This window comes from Cheilinus undulatus, linkage group 10, assembly GCF_018320785.1.
Source record: "Cheilinus undulatus linkage group 10, ASM1832078v1, whole genome shotgun sequence".
NCBI classification, from domain to species: domain Eukaryota; kingdom Metazoa; phylum Chordata; class Actinopteri; order Labriformes; family Labridae; genus Cheilinus; species Cheilinus undulatus.
The window spans coordinates 16,277,785-16,298,795 of NC_054874.1; the positions used below are offsets into that span (position 1 = coordinate 16,277,785).

General features: G+C 40.8%; 2 protein-coding genes across 2 annotated transcripts; one reads left to right on the forward strand and one right to left on the reverse strand.

The window, feature by feature from the left end:
• Window positions 1-3,643, forward strand: LOC121516762 (fibroblast growth factor 4-like). The gene is made up of 3 exons (XM_041798173.1): window positions 1-286; window positions 1,749-1,852; window positions 3,467-3,643. The coding sequence occupies exons 1-3, from the start codon at window positions 1-3 to the stop codon at window positions 3,641-3,643; spliced, it is 567 nt and encodes a 188-aa protein (XP_041654107.1).
• A 3,806-nt stretch (window positions 3,644-7,449) lies between these two features.
• Window positions 7,450-20,810, reverse strand: immt (inner membrane protein, mitochondrial (mitofilin)). Its single transcript, XM_041798155.1, has 14 exons — window positions 20,661-20,810; window positions 17,188-17,255; window positions 16,712-16,904; window positions 16,324-16,465; window positions 15,330-15,422; window positions 14,584-14,745; window positions 13,409-13,542; window positions 13,049-13,152; window positions 12,607-12,742; window positions 11,411-11,540; window positions 10,655-10,878; window positions 9,943-10,074; window positions 8,895-9,024; window positions 7,450-8,407 (listed from the first exon to the last, which is right to left on the reverse strand). Exons 1-14 carry the CDS (start codon window positions 20,700-20,702, stop codon window positions 7,800-7,802), a joined length of 2,298 nt encoding a protein of 765 aa, XP_041654089.1. The 5' UTR covers window positions 20,703-20,810; the 3' UTR covers window positions 7,450-7,799.
• Between the last annotated feature and the right edge of the window lie 201 nt (window positions 20,811-21,011).

Sequence of the window (21,011 nt, forward strand, 5' to 3'; positions counted from 1 at the left end):
ATGTGGTCCACTCACCTCCTTCTTCTCCTCTATGGGCTCCTCCTGTGTGGCCCCTCGGCTCCTCTCTCGCTCAGCGGCAGCTCGCAAACCGTCCACAGCGTGGGCTCTCTGTTGTGGACCAGCGGCAGCTCCTGGGACAAGAGAGAGGCATCAACAGGCAGGGACGGAGAGTACCTGCTGGGCATTAAGAGACTGAGGAGACTCTATTGTAATGTGGGCATCGGTTTCCACATCCAGGTGTTACCCAACGGCAAGATCACGGGCGTGCACACAGAGAACAGATACAGTAAGTAGACTTAATAAGAGTTTAACAATAAAAATGCTAAAAGTCTTTGGCTTTTGGACTCCATCATAATGACTTCATGTACTAGAGGGGTAGTGAGATTGACTGCAGAATTAGGATACCCCTCAATGGAGTCTAGACACTGGTGGTGGTGTTGATTAGGGATGCAGGATCAGATGAGAAGCAGACTTCTGAGGAGTTGGACCAGAAAACCAATGATGTGACTTGGAAGAGGAGACTGATGTATGCAGGATGAGATGAGCAAAAGACCTGTGAGGATCTGGACTGGATGCTGATGAACTGAATGGAGGTAGCTGTGGTGGAGGAGGGTTGTAGCATTTTCACTGAAACAACATGCCAACTGTGAAAGAGAGCATGACAGATTTAGACAGGTGCATGATGATTGGTCAAATGAGGTTGTGGCAGAATCTGATAAGCTTATTACTTGAAAGAGTGAATGCCCATAATCAGCTGATCACCAGAGCGGGAAGAGAAAATGAAAGGAAGGAGAGAGAGATACGAACAAGTGGTAAAAATGAATGAGATAGAAAAAATCTTCCTGCTTGAACTTCAGCTGAGATCCTTTTAGATGAAGTTTTGTTAGCTATTTGGGTATTTATATTTAACATTTGTTATGTCCTGTAGTTCTCAGTCCTTGTTCCCTAAAGAGATGCTTCTAAATGTTTTCTTTACTCCTGATTGCTAAATGGGGAATTGCCTCAAAATATGCTCACAGCCTCTGCATTATGGCATCCTAATTTGCTTAATTATTTGTTTATTGTTTTCGCAATTCATTCTACTTCTGGGCATGAGTGTCTTTTACATGTTTGTCTTTGGCATTGTTAGCCTTTACTTTTGTGAATATATACATGAAAATGATTGGAAACTGTTCTTTTTTTTTTTTGCCTCCATGCTGGTGAGTTTCAAAAACAGAGGCATAAAGTCTATCCGCCCAGGAGCACACTTGAATACGATACAGTTGGTGGTGGTATGTGCATGGTTTTGCGTATCTGCCAAGAAGAAGAAAGAAGAAGAAACATGCATTGCAACCACCTGGGTTGACATTTGTTTATGCTCCGTGTGATCAATGGAGTTCATCCTGCTATTATGAATGTCTTTTTATCATTTTTGAGATCCCAACAACAACCCTCTACTGAGCCCCCAGTACTTGAGCATGGTTGCCTTCACATCTTAGATGTTTGCAGGTTGTCATTCATTCAGGTCATGGGTATCCAAATCTTGGTCAAGGGTGCAACTAAAACTCAAACAACTCCAGTTGCCCCTCGAATCATGCATGAGTACACATAAATCCTTCCACGCAACCTCTTCAAGTGGACTCATGCACATTGTGCTCACACTGATCAAATGTACCAGACTTTGGGGTCAAGTGTACTCAGAACTGGGCCCAGGTCCCTAATGGGAAACGAGCGTAACTGACCTGAGTGTGTGTGTTTTTTTATATCAGGCCTTCTAGAGATTTCTCCAGTGGAGAGAGGAGTGGTGACGCTTTTTGGGGTGAGGAGCGGACTTTTCATCGCCATGAGTGACAGAGGGAAACTCTATGGATCGGTAAGAACTAAAGTGAATTGACATCAAACCATGACCAGTTTGTTTATTTGAAAAGGTCACTAAATCTTTGATGATAATCCTTGGCAGTCTGAGCCAATCACAGCATAACTAGAAGACACTTCAAGCTGCCCTACCTGTAAGTTTCATCAAAAAGGAGAGAGAGGGTGTCTGCCCCTTAGACCCTGAATGATACATGGATCCAAAGAAGAAGGATCCGGATAACTGATAAATCTACTTCGCATATTATTTTTGTAGACGAGCTAGAAGTTGCACAATCAGGACTGTATTCTGATGTTTGCAGGAAATGCATTCATGAAAAAAGTTGTACTGAAAATCGGTATATGTGATGGTGGAGTGATTGTCTCTGCTGTATCCATACTATAGAGGCAGCATTGTCAGAACGCAGCCACACTTATTTATTAAACGAGCACAGAGCCACACTAAAGGTTTTTCATGACAGGAAAGATGTTTTCGCTCTTTTCCCAACCAGCTTCGACATGAGTTTTATCCACATCCTAATCCACTGTTCATTTACTACTGTTGGCCTGTTGCCTACTGTTTGTTTACGCTTGAAACCAGTGTCATAAAGTAGCATTTGCAGCCTCCCAAAACTCTGTTTTCGTGTGGATGAAACGCCGATACGACAAAAACTTTTGCATATACTCCTGAATACGTCTCCATGTGGATGGGGCATTAGTTTATGTGGAGCTGTGCTTGCATACAACCTCAATTTGTCTTGTTGCTCTGATTGGCCAGTAATAAATGTGACAGACAGAACGTTTGTCCAATCACCTTCCGAGAATATTTTGAAAAGCTCTACACTTTCCAAACACTTTACATGGAAGTTTTCCCAAATGAATGTGAAATATATCTATGCAATAGATATACGAAACAGTCTATCTGGCGTGTCAGGTTAACTCTGAGGAGATCTAGAACACTTTCCATACCTTCTTTTGGTCTTGTACGTGGCTCAACTGAAGTTCATGGGCTTCAACATTTCTTAAAATGCCAAACACCTAACAACTCATGAAGTGGAAACTTTCAGAAAAATCCAACTTACATTTTTGTGATTACCATAACAGGGGTTATACATATGGTCTCCTCTCTTACCACAATAAAACACCACCCTGTTTGATGGCACCATTTAAAATCACAGTATGTTTTCCTCTGCATATGGATGTCACACTGAATTGTAGGTCATGTTTTGTTTGATTTGTCGGCTCCGCCCCCACACAGGAGCGATCAGCTGGAGTTCAAGTTGTTTTGAACGCTGACTGGGATGAAGTGAACCCTAAACCAAACAGCAGTTAGTCACCAAACACTTAGTCATCGACTCAGAGAACAGCAGGTGTGGATGTGGGGGGGCCTAGGTTAACCTTTTGCTGTAGTCCAGACCCATGTGACAGAGTCACACTTCATTATCTCTTATTTGTGTACTTTCCTTTAGTATTATTTTTAGGTAAACTCCTTTTTTTTTTTTTCAAAACAATAGCTTTCATATGAAAAAAGACAGGAAACCAAGGTAATTTGCCAGTACCTAAATTTTTTTTCTTTCATGTCTTACAAAGAAACACAAAGAGAAACCCTTCCTCTCTCTCTCCTCTTCCTCCTCAGGGTCACTACAATGATGAATGCAAGTTTAAGGAGCAGCTCCTAGCCAACAACTACAATGCTTATGAGTCAGCTGCGTACCCCGGCATGTTTATCGGACTCAGCAAGACTGGGAAAACCAAGAGAGGAAACAGAGTTAGCCCCACCATGACCATGACACACTTTCTCCCCAGAATATGAAGTCTGTGATGAAAACCTTCCAGGAAATTCCAGGACCAACATCCTGGAGTACTGAAACATGCTTTCCTTTTCAGTAGGATCATAAACTGCGACATAAGTGTTGAAGCAGCGCTGCAGGACGGTGCATACTGAATCAACATGTCAATGACAACTCCAATGGACAGAGTAGTATCAGTGGTCACATGTCTGTCAGTATCAAATTTATCAAACTATGTCTAAAGGGACATGTTACTCACTGGATGTCAGCACAAATTCGCCACTTATCTACATATTCAGCCATGGCTATCTCCTGATGTGCTGGTACAAACAGTAAGGTTAATATGTCTTCATTGATCACAGCCATATGTGGGAAGAATTGGCAGCCATCAACACTGTGTAGGTCACATGTAGTTCAAGGAGGATTTAGAATGCTTGAAATGTAAGTGTGAATTACCTGCAGCTCATGTTATGAAGTATAAAACAGCAACTCTCATATACAGCAGGAGCACTGAATGGGCTCAAACTAGCAAATACCGGTGTTATGGTTTAAACTGAGACCCTGTCTACTGGTGGAGTTCAGCCGAATGAAATGTTGGATACACAGAAAAACTGGCAAATGTCTGATAAGCATGTTTTGACATTTGAATGAAACACTAAACAATAGTGGGGACAGTTATGTGGGTTCTGGCTGCTTTAAGATCACTGCCTTTGTATGAAAAAACATCCCATCTTCACAAGATTCAAGGTTGATGAGTGTCCTTGAGGCAACTCAGACTACTTTTTTTCAATGCATTAACAGCTTTTGTGTAGATGCACCTCAGGGCATACTGAAAACAGTTTGATATATGATAGTTGTGTAGAACTAACATGTACTGGCTGCCCTGGCCAGCTGGATCCATGATAATTTCCAGATTACCTACGAAGTAATATCAATTAAATAAAATTTGTCAGGTAAGGGATTACATAAATATTCACTCCTTTAAAGTGACTGACCTAATTTAACAGAGATCCAGCCAGTTAGTGCTAGCAGTCTCACATGTGATGAAATGAGGATCACCTGAGTGCAGTGACTCTGTCTTGCGTGATTGTAGTATAAAGACACCTGGGTCTGGAAGGTCCAGTCACTGGTTTAACAGTATTCCTGGCTACCATTATGCTATGAAGACAGAAGAACACTCCAAGCAATGCAGAGAAAGGTTATTGAAAAGAATAAGTCACAGGATAGAGACACAAAATTCTACTGAACTGAACATCCTCTGGAGTTCAATTAAATCTATCATCAAGAAATGGATGGAATGTGCCAAGTGTGTAGATCTGCCTAGATCAGGTCGTCCTCACAAACTGAGTGACCATGCAAGAAGGAAACCGGTGAGAGAGGCCACCAAGACACCTATGACTTCTCTGAAGGAGTTACAACCTTCAGTAGTTGAGATGGGAGAGACTCTGCATACAACAACTGCTGCCAAGGTTCCTCACCAGTCAAAGCTTTATAGCAGAAAGTTCTTTGGTCTGATGAGACCAAAATGGTGCTTTTGGCCATGAGACAAGACTATGTTTGGCAGACAATAAACACTGCATACCAAGAAGAATGGAGTAAAATTGCAGTGTCCATGTGTGCAAGCCTGATTGAGACCTATCTACACAGACTCGGTGCTGTGATTGAAGCCAAAGGTGCGTCTACTAAATACTGACTTTAGGGGGGTGAATATTTATGCAGTCACTTTAAATTACATATTTTTATTTAACTTACATTACTTTGTAGAAATCTATTTTCATTTTGATATTAAAGAGTTTTTTTTTGTGTCCAAAAGCCAAATTATACTGGCCATGATTGATTTATAACATCAGTAAAAGGGTAAAACATCCAAGGGATTGAAACCTTTTTATGGGCAGTGTACAAAAGGAGATATGTCTAGTCCAATAACACATCTTGATTTCCTTGTATCTTGTCATCTTAACTGAGTTGTAATTCCAATCACACCGGAACCCCACAAGATTAATTTGCTAAAGAATCACCATGTTCCTAAAAAGATGTTAAACAACAACATGAGGGAGAAAAGCTGTTAAAGAGGCACTGGTTGCCCATGAGCCCGTGGCTATTTTCTCTGATTTATTTTTACTGTCAGCATCTTCACTGTGCAACAGCCTAGGAATAACAAGCTAAGAGAGCCACGGAAATGATGTGTGGGCTATTGTTTGCCTGAGAGGTCAATGAGTTCTATTATCAGGCCGCCACTGAGGAGTTTGAACACGTGCTAAAGTGCAGTCACTTGGTATGCAAATGGTCCAAATGTATAATTTCTCTGTGATAATTTACATCTAACAACACCACACCTCATTGGATAGAGTCAATGACATTTGTGTTAAGAAGGCTAATTTTATTCTGTTACTTCCAGTTATTTTTACAGCTCCCAAATACACCAAGAATGAAATGACCCACTAAAATGCACAGCAGCATAATGCCAACAAATACATCCACTGTCCACTGTAGTGAATGATGTCATGGTTGTCACATGACCAAAATAGATCAATTATATCCTCACTGATTTTCACAGCAATGTTTTTAATCTAATGTAAAATGTATATTTATCATCTTCATTCACTTTTGCACATCAAGTTTTTTGCACATGTAGATGAATCCTGCTGGAGCTTCACAGAAACAGCCAGGGTGTGATTTATGTTATTTATGGTAATCAATAGAGATTTATTGTTCTAATATGGATTGTATTAACTGTGTCATCAATAAAGATACATTCTGTTCAATGCTTGTCATTTCTATCCTGTGATTTTCTGATGGCATCATCAAATAATAAACCCTTTGTTGGCTCTCTGATTGGTTCGCTGAACCACCAACCAGAGAGCTCCCTCTCCTACTAACTGTTGCTGGGCTACTTCCTGTTTGACAAACGTTTGCCCAAGTCTTTCCACTGGTGAAATTGTGACCTTAATTTTGTCACTTCAGCATGATTAAAAGGTGTGCTTGTGGTGTCTGCAAGGACAGCTCAGGAAATCCACATAGTAAATTCAGGGGCCATTTTCATCCTGTTTCCTCAACCGAAGGACAGTTAAAAAAGCCTTTTTGGACTCTGTGGACAACCAAAACTGGCAATTCAGCCCATCTACAATGACAAAGAATTCTTACATACAGACGAGGATGAAATTATTACCTCCTATGAAAATTTCATTTTTTTAAAACAGCTTTCCCAAACATCAATGTTTTATTTTGGAATCTTACATAACTTTACTCTGCACACAGAAACATTTTTTCATGAAATCAAAAACTGCTGGTTTAAATTATTAGCCCCCTGTTGCTAATAGTCAATTCTGTCTCCTGGATAACAGCCTGCAGTTGCTGGTTGTAGTTTTCAGCAAGTCTCAGACTTGTCTCCTGAGAATCCCAGGCTGTTCTTCTTTGGCCAATCTCAAAAAACTTTTCCAGATTTGTCTTCAATTCACCACACAGATTTTCAATGGGATTAAAGTCAATGCTTTGTGCAGGCCAGTCAATAAGGTTCACTTTGGTCTTCTGGAGGTAAATCTTCATATATCCTAAAGGTCGTTGTCGTATTGGAAGACAATGAGACCCGGTTCTACCTGTCCTCTTGTCTCCATTTTTGTCTATTGTTCTGTTTTGGTTGCCATGACAGTCTAAGAATGCTGTGTATGGTGTGCTTCTGCTTTCTGGTCTATGTTGGAAGCCAGGATTTAAAGTGCATCTGTTCCACACTTATTTGGGTCGGTGCATGTCTGCAAAGCATCTTACTAAACCATATGGTTCACATAAATACACCTTTATATCCCTGGTTAATTGTGAGGGGACAGAATAAAGACACTAATCAGACAGTTTTTCTCTTCCATGATTTATTGGAACATGTGCAGTATTGACATTAATAAAATGATAATGACGAGTGCTTTAATCAATGTTAGGACTCATGAACACAAATAAATAGCTGAAGTGAAGCTGGGGTTTGATACACAACTACACGGAGAGTCCCGTCTCATCCACGGTGACATAGTGCTTTAAAACAAACTTCGGTCTCATCGTTACATCCATCACTGGTTCATTAAAGGAGCAATACATTAAAACCTGCTGACTGTCACACTCTCTCTCTCCTGCAGGGGGCGACAGACTGACAGGTTTTCAACGTACTGTACCTTTAAGGTTAAACATGGTGTCCTATGGTGCCTGAGTGGTTCCTAAGCCGACAGCATTGGCGTATGCAGACAGCAGACTGATGACCTGTCGTGTCTCCAGAGTGAGCCGTGCCTCGTTCAGCCAGTCCTCCACCACACGCCGCGCCTCTCCTCTCAGCTGGTTCACCAGTTTAGCCGCGAGCTCTAGGTCGCCGTGCTCCAGGCAATAACTGGCATATGACAGCAGCTTGAATGGGTCCAAGTCCTCGTTGCTCAGCTGGGTAGGCGGGGCTTCCTGTTTGTCCTCGAACAGCAGTGCGGCCTGCAGGTAGGACAGGAAGTACTGGTACAAGGAGTTGTGAGTTTCGTCGATGAGTGCGACACGGCGAACCAGCGATCTGAGGGAGTTGAAGCGAGCTCTAAGCGAGGCCTCGCTGTACACGCCACGCTGCAGGGATTCCTGAGGGAAGGCAGAAGACAGAGCCAGAGCGAAGTCATTATCACTGCAGCTGTCCTTCACAGCCTGAGCAGCGCCTGCTAGAGGTGCAGAGGGAGAGTCAGCATCTGCAGTCTTTAAGGTGTAGCTGAGAGCCTCAATGGAAAGCCACAGCTGGTGAGCTTTACGAGCCTCCTCCTCTGCAATCACATGACCTGGAATTAAACACAGGGAGGGGATAAATGAGCAGCAGAGAAATAACAGCAGTTACTTGTTTTTAAAGCTCTTATTCTTACCCAGCGGTGGTGTAACTGCACAAAAATTTCAGCTTGTTACAGATCAGATTTAAGTCACAGTTTGGTACAGTAAGGGAGACAAATGCAACACAAAAAAATGCTTTTCTTCATATGATCTTACATGTTGCTTTAAAAGCCAATTTTTCAAACTGCTCTGGCCCAACCAGAATGAACAACATAATATCTGATAGCTCAGCTCATACAGAGGTGGTCTGAGATGCTTCAATCTGGACCAGATTGGTTGCGTCTTTTTAGAGATCTGGATATTTTGTCCCAGCTCAGTAATAAGAGTCAGTGCTTTAGCTCCCAACTGGCTTTTCACTTGCTACTGTTTTGTCTTTTTATGTCTTTAAAATGACAAAAATGGATTATCTAAACAATCCGTGCGTGTGTATGTATGTCTTACTGTCGATAGCTTCTTCCACGCCCTTCAGTCGAGCATATGCTGTGTTCATGTCCAGAGTGAAGTTATCAAGCTGTTCCTGACTCAGCTGACGGAAAAGAGTCTCCTGCTCCAACAGTTTACTGCTCAGCACCTGAAAACATTACAGCACTTCAATGTGAGGTTGTCAAAATGTTCAACATTTTACATTCCAGTTCAGACCTAAGTTATGACGACAGTAGTAGAAACTTCTAATGACTGCCTTGCAAAGTTCAGAAAGCCTGCTGGTTCACACTGCTACTACTGGAGGAGTCAATGCATCTTTTTCAAGGCAACGACTCTGTGATTCAGTTTCCATTCCTCTTTTCATGCCTGTCTTGTAGATGCATGTAACTTAAGGCATACGAATTGAGGACAGTGATAGTGAGTTACTCCCGATAGTTGCAGGTCATGAAAACATGAAACAGGAGAGATTGTATGTCTTAAGCTTGAGGTTGGACATATCTCATCTTTTGACAATTTCTCCCAGTTATTCCATTTTCAGACTTTTTGCGCTTGGCACACCTAAGCTCAAGCCAAAATCTTTAGGCACGACATATTCATATCAATGCAAAAAAAAACCCTCTTCAACATGTTACAGTATCTTTAATTGTTTTACAGATGTAGTAATAACGCAAGGTTGGACAAACTCCCACAGTTCACCTAAACATGCCTTATGGCACACTACTGTGCCAAGTCACACCATTTGAGAACCACTGCTTTAAACAATTTTCCCAACCTGAGGTTAAGGACCACCCTAAAGGGGATAACAAAGGTCTTCAGTGGGAATGTACGTATTTCACTTGGGACCTTTAAAAACAACCCAAGACTTTTAGTATTTTTTAAAACAAGAAGAGCTCTGTCCAATTGCACAAAGATATTGGAAATGTTTTGTTTTCCAATGTTGCCAATATAGTTTGCCTGCATGTTTAAGACTTAAAATCAATACATTTCTCAATATTGGGTGTCTAGATTTTCTACTTTTGTTGCTCTGGTATCAAATATCTCTGATATTTAACATATACACACATACCTGTTCAGCCTCTGCTTTAAGCTCCGCTTCCTGGACTTTGAGGACATCCTGGACATGGTCAGTGTGTGCAGCTGCCTGACGCCGCAGCTGAGTCCTCATCTCTGCCTCCATCACCTCCCTGAGCTCCGCCAGCTACAAATAAACACACAGACACACACCATAACACGTTTATTTTAAATCATGGGTGTCCCAACTACAGCTCATGGGCTTGTGGTCTATTTTTTGGTCTGCAACAAGTTCTTAAAAAAATAAATCAAATATAGTCTGCCTCAGCACATGAAGCTTGTGCTTGACTGTATTGAAATTATCAGTTTCAGTCATTAGGCATTGCTGCTGTGTTCATTCTGTAAACAAACATTTTGAAGTCACCCCTCTCTGCTGCACATTGAGTCGTTCTTATCCTGACCAAAGGAGGATCCAACGGTAGCCAGGGCCCAAAAGGGCCCCCCTGAAATTTGAAAGGCCAGTCCCAAAATTCTTAACAATGATTGACTATTTGTCTTGTCAGCCATTAATGGAAAGCTGTGATGTAGTGTTTTTATTCTGAGAAAATTCAATCGTTAAGCATATCTTAAGCTCTACTGGATCAGTTTCATTAACTTTAATTCACTATGGAAGTGAGTAATATCAAAGTGTCCTTTCACTGAAAAATGTTTGGAATCCATTGTTTTAAAAATACACCTTAAACAGACACCGCCCCATCCCCTTGTACCTTCTTCTCCTGCTCGAGCCGTGCCTCCTCTTTGACATGCTGCAGTGACGTGCTGACAGCTTTCTCCAGAGCTTTCTGGTCCTCTAGTTTCTGCTGCTCAAGCGCGGCATCAATGTGGATCTGCTCTCTGACCCTCTGCTCAGCCAGCTCTCGGTTCAGCTGGTCGATACGGCGGTGAGCGTGAGCAATTAGGGCGTTCAGGTCATCAGGTGATAGCTTACCAGCTAGCAAACAAAAATCATATTAAACATCCTGTTAGTGTTTTCTCTATACATGTGAAACTAAAATTTCAAAGTGAAGTCTGATTCATTTCAATTCATTACAATTCATTTGAACACTCTTGAACACATCATGGCTCCCTCAGAACTTACAGTCTTGAACTAAGCTGTCTTTTCAATCACATCAGTACCCCACAAGATTTATTTTAAATTGCACATCACCATGTCCTTTTAAAGAATGTTTATGACAGCAGGATGAAAGGCTATTTCACTCCCTTTCATTCTGATCACCAGCAGCTTTACTGCATATAGCATGTAATGATATCAAATCACACTAAGAGAGTCACAGAAATGATATATGGGCTGTTGGTTACATGAGAGGCAGGCAAGTGAGTGCTGATATCATGTTGTCAATGAAGATGGATCGTTTATGCACAGTATGGTCCTGCAGGCTAAAAGTAAGGTCACCTGGTATCTGAATGCCAAAAATGGATGTTAATTTGAACTATAAACAACCCATGGGTGTGTGTTTTCTTACTTAGTGACTTCCAGTTGGCCTGGATCTCTGGAGTCAGGCTGCTTACTTCTCTCTGGAACTGAAGCTTGGCTTCATTCACCAAATCGCTGTACTGAGAGACGATCTTAGCCTCGGACTCTGCAGACTGCATCTACACACACAGACAGAAAATAATTAATAACAGCTCATTTCTGGCAGTAAATTTGCAGAGGTCAAATGCACAGAACCAGATTAGCACTTTTCCTCTGTTTGCTAGTCCTTATGTTAAGCTAAGCTAACTGACTGCAGCTCCTTATTAACATCAGAGAGGAATCACACTGACCAGCAGTCAGAATTATCAACATTAGTTTTAGTAAATATCAAACCGTATGGAAACCAGTTTGGTACCACGGCAACCAAAAAGGAAGTCCTAGAAACTCAGTGTTGGGTAATTTACTTTTTTTCAATCATCATAAACAACTTGCTTATCTTCAGCTTCAGCCTCTGCCAACATATTTGCACAACCAACACAATCCTTTCCTTTGAAGATTTAAGTTTTTTCAGCTTCAGGTCAATTTCATACTATTGATCATTAAAGTTAATGAAGATTATCTAAAAACATTTGGTTTTGATTGAGTATTAATCTTTGACAAGGCTGCCGGAAACATGAAAGAAATAATATTCAAAGATCTGGTTTCATTGAACGAGGGGGCATTGACACTTTACTATCTGTGCCCAAGCATGTTTGACACCAAGTCCTGTTTGGCCGGTGTGAGAACTCAATATGCTGCCTTGGCACTAACACGTATGGAAGAGGTGGGCTTTGGCATCGTTCATGCTTGTGCACAAGCAAAAGTGCACAACAAAGATGTATAATGGATACGACTATGCCTCATGACAACCATTTTAAATAATGGCGAGTCATGACCAAAAAGACCCAGAATATGCCACAAAGTCAGTGAAGATTCTGCGACCTTCCAATATTGTGCTCCGCTGTGCAGACTGCGCTTCTTGTAAACAAATCCATACATGTGCCATATTACAAAGTGCTGACATATTCAAAAGAGGTAACTGTGCTCTGGCCCCGTTGGGCCTTAAGCACTGTGAGTTCCGGCCAGCAGGGAACTCTGGCTGGGGGAAATGTGCTTCAGCACGGCACAGAAAAACAGGGCTGAGTGTGAGTGTGCCCTCAGAATAAGGATGGATAATGAAGACATTGATGGTAATGCAATAATCACCTTGATAACAGCTTTGTCAAGGTCCACCACCATGTTGTGGAGATTCTCCTCAGCGGCTAAAACAAGAGGACGCACAACTGAGACCTTCAGTCCTTTGGACTCATCGATGACTGACTTCAGACTGTCCAACGCCTCACTGAAAGGCAGGAGGGTAATTTCAGTGAAAGGGGAGAGGGAAGAATGAGTCAGTGTTTCCTAAACTGTCCTTTAAAGAATCAAAAATAATCACAGCCAAGGGCAGAAACTAGGAAACATTCAATCTACTTTAAATTGTTATAGAAATACACTTTAAAGCCTGATTGATGCTGCGTTGTATCTCGCCTTGTGTCTATATAGCACTTACATAGGCCTACTATGGTAGCTGATGTGCACCTCCTAAAATATCATTTAATTTGTTTTTGTTGGAATTTGTTAATATATTGTGCGTGTGTGCATGGCTTACTTGGCCTTGGTCAGAGCAGCCGCAGCGTCGCTCACAGCAGAGTTTCTATCAGCCAGAGCAGTTTCCAGATCTTTCCACTGAGTTGACTTCTCTGCAGGGGGGACCTAGAAAAAAAAAAGACAAAAAAAAAACACCCACACCTGATCATTGCACACCTGGTTAGAGTTTACTGCAGGTGTGTTACAATGTGTACAGTGGATATCTTTCCGTGGTTTAAACAGTGCACGTGGGACTCTCATGTCTATGTAAAAGCACTCGCGGTGGACAACTCCATGATTTTTAAGATCATTGAGAGATGATCATGATTGAATGCTCTATGGCCATATTTGTGTGTACAGAGCATTGAGTATGAATGTGTACCTCTGCCTCCATGGCCTCCTTCAGTTTGAGAGTGTGTCGTGTGATGGCCTGCAGAGCTGCCTCCTGAGCTCCGATGGCGGTGAGAGTGGCTTTAGCTGAGCTCCCCAGAGAGTCCTCCAGACGGACTGACACCGCTAAAACACACAGATATACACACATAAACACACAAAGGAAGCACAGGAGAAAGAGATATAGAGGGAAGACATAATTAAAAAGTTTAGGAATTTATTTAGATTTTGATGCAGTAATTTTTTAAATTATTTTTAAGAGAAACTAAAGAGCACAACAACATATTCTGCTCACTTCTGAAATAAAACAAAAAATCTATTTACAGAAAGGTGAGCAGATCTTCTAGAATTGGTTTTAGAGTTTCTTTGCTTGTCTTTAAAGCCTTATAATACCTCCTGTTTATCACTGATTGTTTTTCCAGTTTACATTTCAGTCCTATCAAAGGTTAGCAGATTTTTCCTCCATGTTGAAGACATTACTAAAGCAAAAATAATGTCAAGCCTATGTGCTCAAACACAGTGGTAGAGGAGCCAGGCTTCAATAAAAATGCTTGTGTCATTACACTGTCTCATTGGGTTCAAACATAATCCAGCCTGCAGTCCGTTATTGGTGTACAAGAGGAGTGATTTAACATGAGTAACTGCTGCACCCCTGTTTACTAACAACAGCGTTAATGCTTATAATTGATAAATCACATACATTTATAAACACATACTTTATCATATTGTATATTTTACATTGTATGTATGCTCTATTTTCAAATGTTTGTTTTCATCATTTTGTTTTGCTGTTTTTGAGACCCCAAAGACTGAGGTATGAACCGAACCAGGACTTATGCGAAACACTACATCCCTAGTGGTGTTTTTTTAAAAGTTATGCCTCAAAGTTTGTCTCTCTTCAGCTTTCCTATCAAATAAAGGCAAAATGCCCAAAAAATCATTAAAAAATAATAATGCATTCTTAAATTAAAGGAGATGCAGTGTTTTATAGAAAGTAAATATTTTTTTATCATCTTCTTTCTGCTGAGTCATACATCAGTTAAAAATAAGCTCATGCTGGTATGTTTGGCTATCATTCTAATCTGAAAAAGTCTCATTCAGGTAATTTTCATCTCTCTATCTCATTTGTACATGCATCAGGCATGCTATTGTGTGTTATCATCTTACATGCAAGGATATCCTGCTCCTCCTGGTCCTTTTGGGCCAGTCGGGCCGTCACTTCTTCTTCTGGTCTTTCTTTCAAAGGTTCAGCTGCAGGAGGTGACAATTCAGGAGAAACCGCTGCTGAAACCGAGCCATTCTCATGGTGATGGCACTCTGCACACTCCTCTGCACAGACACAAACAAACATCAGCTGTTACCTAAGGGTGACGCACAAACGTTAACAGATGGACAGTGTATGAAAGGACAAGTCCTCGGCTTGTATAGTAACACAAAAAAACTAAAATTACTTTTACTGTAATCAGTGAACTTTTGAATCTAAAAGCCTTTATACACTAAGGGTGACCTCAATAAACATTACGCATGCCTCTATATTCACATGAGGAGTGTATTATGATAATTCAAAAGGAGAAAAAAATCACGCCATGGAAGTCTGCTGTGCTGTTTGCACTTCTCAAAGGTAAACTGAGATACATCAGAACAGGAGATCAGATGACGTTTTTGTCTCTTTTACCTCCTAATCTGAGCATAATGACCTAGTCATGCTGTTTCATTTCTCTGTGTCATGATTGGCACTGGTTTAATATTTTTAACTAATCGGTTTTGCGCCTCTGTTATGTCTGCCTCATAACTCTTTTACCATAGGCAACAACGAGCAATGTGATTGGTCAGAGGTAAACACTCAGTGTAAAACGAGAGTGTTTTTTAAGTAGATGTGTAAAGTGAGTGTGTGCTTCTTGTGGATGTGTAACCTTTGTTTGGTGCTGCCTCAGTGTCACACGGAGCAGGGACTGATGGGACTTCACTGATGGCTGAGATGATGTGAGTCGCCTCTGCTGAAGCCTCTGACAAGAGGAGGACACACACAGTTAGTATGTAAGGTATTTATATGAATGCAGTGAGTCTCTGATCTAAAGACAATGGTAAAATACAACCTCTTAAAGCTTAATGATTGATAGTATTGAAAACAACAACCTCTTTACTAGATAGCTGTGTAGGAGAGTAACGAATTAGGGCTGAACAATACTGATGGTAAAAATCGACACATCTTTTCTTTCTAATATTTTCATGTGACATGAAGCAATACATGAGTGTTTTTCCAAATAAATGCACTAATTTTTCAATGGGTTTAAATATGGATATCTAACATTTGAATCTTACAATTATAGTTTAGCACATTTCCATATTTATTGTGTCATTTATAGTGATAAATTCAGACTCTTATAATGAGTTTATTGTGAAAGTTCATATTGCAATAATGAAAAAAAATCAGCCGTATTTGTGATTTATTGTGCAGCCCATCTAAAATTGCAGAGAAAGATTTTCACATCATCTAAACTGCACAAAACATTTAGCAACATTTGGAGAAAAGCAGGGAGCTGAAGAGGAGTGAGGGTTTGCACTGGGTTTTGAGCTTTGTGTGATTAATGTTACAGATCTCTGCTCTATGGGAGGAATACACAGCACAGCTTACCATCAGTGGAGAGTGTGTCTGCAGGAAAACAACATAGACAACATCAAGTACCTTTTCATCACTTATCCACACACACACATCTTCGGCTCTTCAGCCCAGCTCAGACCAAACATTTAACTTTCTGCTAAATGGTAAATCTCAGCACTAATCTCCTATTGGTCTATCTCTAGATTCAGAATGTTGCAGAGCACCTGCTGGAAGTTTTGATTTGTCTCATTTCTAATCTTTGGTCTGAAGAGAGCTTTATTAGCACAGTATAACTACAGACATACCCTCCAGACTCTGTACAGGAGCTGCAGGAACAGGACTGCTCTCTGCTGGACTCTCTGCTGCTTCCTTTATCTTCTTCTCCGTCTTTGATTTAGATGTCTTCATCTGTCTCTCCATCATGGAGGGAGGCTGGGCTACCTCCATCTGAACAGACACAGCAAGCAGGTCAGAGGATGAAAACACTTAACATGTTTTTTTTCTTTTTAAAGGCTGAGATTAAGATTGATAAAAAGGGGAGACAAGGGAGCTATGGCAGAATGGAGTGTCTGCTTGACAACCTGATATTAGAACTCACTTTCACAACTCTTGTGTAAACAACAGCTAGTGCATCCTTTCTGTGGCTCTCTTGACGCAGCTTGGTATCCCTACATACAGTGAATCCATCCTCACCTGTTTCTGGAGCTGAGGGTGGACATCTTGAGGGGGTGGTCCTAAAGCCAGACCAAGTAGGCGGTCTGAGTATGGCACATTTTTCTCCACAGCTGCTCTGAACTTGTGGTCCCATTTAGCGTAGAGGATTGTCCCTCCAATGCCTCCACCCACTGTTAGCAGACCAGCAGCTACCACCTTTGCCGCACCACCACTGAAGTTGACAGTGAATACTGAATATTAATGTTTTATTACTTGGAGCTTTGTCAGCATTGTTTTGTAACATTCATGCCAATAAAGCTTGTTAAATTCAAATGAACTTAGGAACAACTTAAACATTTCCGTTAATGTACTTCATTTTTTGTTTTATTTGCACAATTGCCTTGGCAATGTAAACAAGTGTTTTCCGTGTCAATAAAGTCTGTAAAGTTCAATTTAAGTTTGAAAGGAGGAGAGAGAGGTAAGTTTGACCTGATATCATCATCTGTGTGTGTTACCTGGGCTCTCCTGCTGTGTACTGTCTGCACTGCTGCAGATTATTTGGACGGGTTCCCCTGAAGTTCGTCTGCAGAGAAAGACAGAATGTTAAGGTGCATTTCCACGAAGTAGTCCACTTCAGTTCAGTATGTCACTGTACTGTTTGGATTTCCACAGGAAGGCCACTTTGAACAACTTTTCTCCCTCATTATGTGAAATACATCCATGAAACTTAAACAGTGGTTTAATGTCTTAGTTAGGGGTTCTAAAACTTTTCAGCCACGACCCCAGGAATAAAAGTGCCAGAGACCAGGGAACCCCTGTACTGAGAGGTGCAAATCCATGAATATTCATGTGCACACTTAGAAACATTCTAAGTTTTGTATATATTACCTTGATTTTTGGAATAAATCTCACCAAAATACCATGTTTCAATTTTACATTTAACTATTTTCTCATGTGTTTTATAAAAATTGGTATAATGTACAGTTTGAAATCATTTTAGAATATTCTTTGTTTTTTGGACGGCATCTGGTGACCCCTCTCAGTGTCTCACGACCTCCAAGATGGTCCTGAACCCCATGTTAAGAACCACTGTTTTAGGTCAATACACCTTATAGGTTCCAATTTTTAATGGACGGAGTCTTAAATCCAAAACAAGAAGAATGCATCAGAGGTGGGCAGAGCTGAGCAGCGCTAGTGTGTCTTTACGATAGACCGTAGAAAAAATTGGACAAACCCTGTGTGACGTCAGTCATCTGTTTACAATAGGCAGACTCAAACAGCTCTTGAAGCCAACCCGGGGAGGCTTCAATATTGAAATCGCGGTCTCAACCGAACTTTGGATCAACCTAACGGCCCGCCCACTAAGCCCGACTTCCTGTCAGCCTGCTAGCTAGCATTCCAGTTGACAGAAACAGAGCCTCTGCCTGCCGAGCTATCTGTCAATCAAACGAGACGCTCCAATCAGCTTTCATCCTAAATATAACCCAAATGATCGTGGTACAAAAAATTCACCCCCCGTACAGTGGGAGAACAATAAGACACTAGATAATGAGACACATTTGATGTTTTGAACCAGGCTGTAAACCAGTTTATTTCTAGTGTCAAAACCGGCTGTTTAACATGTGTACAGACGGGACTTCCGGTGTTCCTGCAGCCAGCCTCAAGTGGACACTCACGGTATAGCAATTTTTTGCACTTCTGCATTGGCTTCATTTTTCAGGATCGGAGGTTGCCGCTTGGTCTTTACTCATCACCTTTTGTTGTTGTTTTGATTGAGAGCCCCCTGGTGGTGGAATTTATACGATGTTTTAAGGTCCTATGAATTATCAATGCCTTCATAAATTCCATGTAACCTTGCAAAGCAGATGGACATGCCCATTTCCGTGTTTCTCACTGGCGAATCCATCTTATAAAGCTCCCGTCTGAACGGTAAGGCCCGGTTAGAAAGTGACAGGACCAATCAGCGATGAGGGGCAGTACTTTCTGGCGCAGTGGAGTCCTGACGTAAGCAAGCAGCAACAAGAAGCCAGTGCAGTTATGGCGGAAGAGATTAGCGTGGATGCTGCTAAAGCGCAAGTTTTATCAGAACTTGACGAGTACAGTCCTCGGTAGAGGTGTACGCGCACCTGGGTAGCGACTATGATGTCATGTGTTTTGTTGCTCTGATTGGCCCGGAAAGATGTAACAGACAGAACTTTCATCCAATAACCCTACGAGTTTTTTTTTTTTTTCCAAAGGCTCTGCCCTTTCCCAAACGCTGTCTATCAGTGGTTTTCCAGATGGATGTGTGAAACAAATTCATCTGCCGTGTCAGATTACATTCCATGAGCTTTACAACTGTCATTTTAATGATGAGTAGTTAAAAAAATACTGGAACTTAAGAAAAAAAAATTGGTTATATTTTCAACTAAATGGAAGAAAGAAATGTCTAAATTACTCAATAACTAGGGATGCACAATGTTGGATTTTTGCTAATATCAGATATGTAAACTAATTTTTGACAATACAGATATTCAAATCTGGTTTAGGTCTAAAACTTCAGTCCTTAAAACACACTTCCAAGTGTAAGGAATGATGATGAATAAAGAGAAGACTTCACTGGTCTGTAGGTCCAGCCTAAAACTCTACCCACTTGTTTGTTCACATGGCCAATACTTACAGCCAAAATATGAGTTGTAAATATCAGCAGAAATATTAATATTTGCGAATATGGATATTTAACTTTTCCAGCTCTCTGCCAGTCTTGGCTGATCAAATCCATCCTCTGTTCTCAGAGTTAAAGTTGCTTCCATCTGGCCTCAGATTCAGTATGCCAGTCTGCAGGACAAAGAGACTTGAAAACTCTTTCATTAATTTATTTTTGTATTATTTATTTATTATATAAATGACTAACTATGAACTTGACTCATGGTTTTTTATTGTAATCTGTATTTCATATTGCCTTGTTGTTATGTATTGCTGTTGTCTGCATTTATTGCTGGTATGATGGATGGATGTGTTCGATAAATGTTTTGTTTTACTGCTGACTGCAAAGCAAATTGCCCTCTATGGGATAACAAAGACAATCTTAGCCTCTGTACTGATAAATCGCCAATAATATTGTGCATCCCTGTGAATAACACTAAAAATATTTGGCCAAGAGGGTGAAGCTGGAGAAAGAGCAGAAAGGTTTACCATCCAACAATGTAAACAATGTCAAAATGTTTGGGATTTCTGTTCTGATTGATTCTTCCCTCCCCTACATGCCAACCTGGCAAAAAAGATGTTTTATTTCAAAGATATCTGGTACTTTTTTGGTTCTATTGATCATTTAAACTTCTTATTAAAAATACTTTTAATTTAAAGAGTCACAGTATCAATAGTTCTGAAAACCTTTGTAGCCAATGTACTTGAACTGATTAAAATATGTCTACGATTAGAGGAAGATTAAAGCTTTAGCCGTTTATCAGTCCCTTTGCTTATCTATTTATTAGAAAAAAATAACAAGGGAATGTTTCTTTTTTATTTCTTAAATCGACTCATAATGGCATCGACATGTCGAACCATCAAAAATTGTACAACCTAAATATTAAGAAAATAAATTACTCGTGTAACAGTCTCACTTAAGTTAATTGTTATTAATCATGTCTTCTCTTCAATTATAAATAAATCTTAAGTGAATAAGAATTAAAGTTTGCACACTGTGTGACAGCAGCAGCTCGTTTATCTGACCTCACTGACAGTTAGCTCAGCTATGTTAGCCTACATCAGCTCTCTAAAGCTAATGAGTTAGCTTTGCCGTTACCTTCTGCTTTCATCCCAGCTGATAAAAAGAGGAATGATTTTTACGTTAGTTTTCATTAACGGGTTAACACTGTGCTGTATATAAACTCCTCAGTGGCACCTTCACTCAGCTTGTGGGTCACTGAATGACAGCAGCTAATGCTAACCTGCTAACAGGCTCATTGCGGTGAAGGAGTGGTTAGTTAGCATGTTAGCGGTAACTCACCCGGGCTGTGGTGTTAGCTCCTCTCAGACAGGCTCTCAACATGATGACCGATGACTTTTTATGTTTAATCCTGAATGTTTTAACCTTCACAGCGGGTCCAGCGCTCCTTTTTCTCCTCCTCTCCGTGTTACCTTTTCCTCTCCCTCTGCGGTATCATTCAGGAGGGTTAAACAAGCCTGTGCTCAACACTGCCCTCATCAGTTCATGGTAGGATCTGGCGTTAAACAAACCCCTGCCAGAATAGTAACACTTTGACGGACTGAAATCTTAGTTTTAAAGTGCATGCCACCAGCTATTCTACCCGAGCGTTTAGGCAGTGGGCAGTTCAATAAGGCTGAAATTTAAAATTAA

What these genes read in the sequence shown, in the direction of transcription:
- immt (XM_041798155.1), bottom strand. Translation starts at nt 20,702, where the DNA reads ATGTTGAGAGCCTGTCTGAGAGGAGCTAACACCACAGCCCGG. An exon ending in GAGCTAACACCACAGCCCGG is followed by an intron (nt 17,256 to 20,660) that starts GTGAGTTACCGC and finishes CTTTCTCTGCAG; the next exon opens with ACGAACTTCAGGGGAACCCG. An exon ending in GGAGCAGGATATCCTTGCAT is followed by an intron (nt 13,543 to 14,583) that starts GTAAGATGATAA and finishes TGTGTGTTTTAG; the next exon opens with CGGTGTCAGTCCGTCTGGAG.
- LOC121516762 (XM_041798173.1), top strand. Translation starts at nt 1, where the DNA reads ATGTGGTCCACTCACCTCCTTCTTCTCCTCTATGGGCTCCTCCTGTGT. An exon ending in GCACACAGAGAACAGATACA is followed by an intron (nt 287 to 1,748) that starts GTAAGTAGACTT and finishes TTTTTATATCAG; the next exon opens with GCCTTCTAGAGATTTCTCCA. An exon ending in GAGGGAAACTCTATGGATCG is followed by an intron (nt 1,853 to 3,466) that starts GTAAGAACTAAA and finishes CTTCCTCCTCAG; the next exon opens with GGTCACTACAATGATGAATG.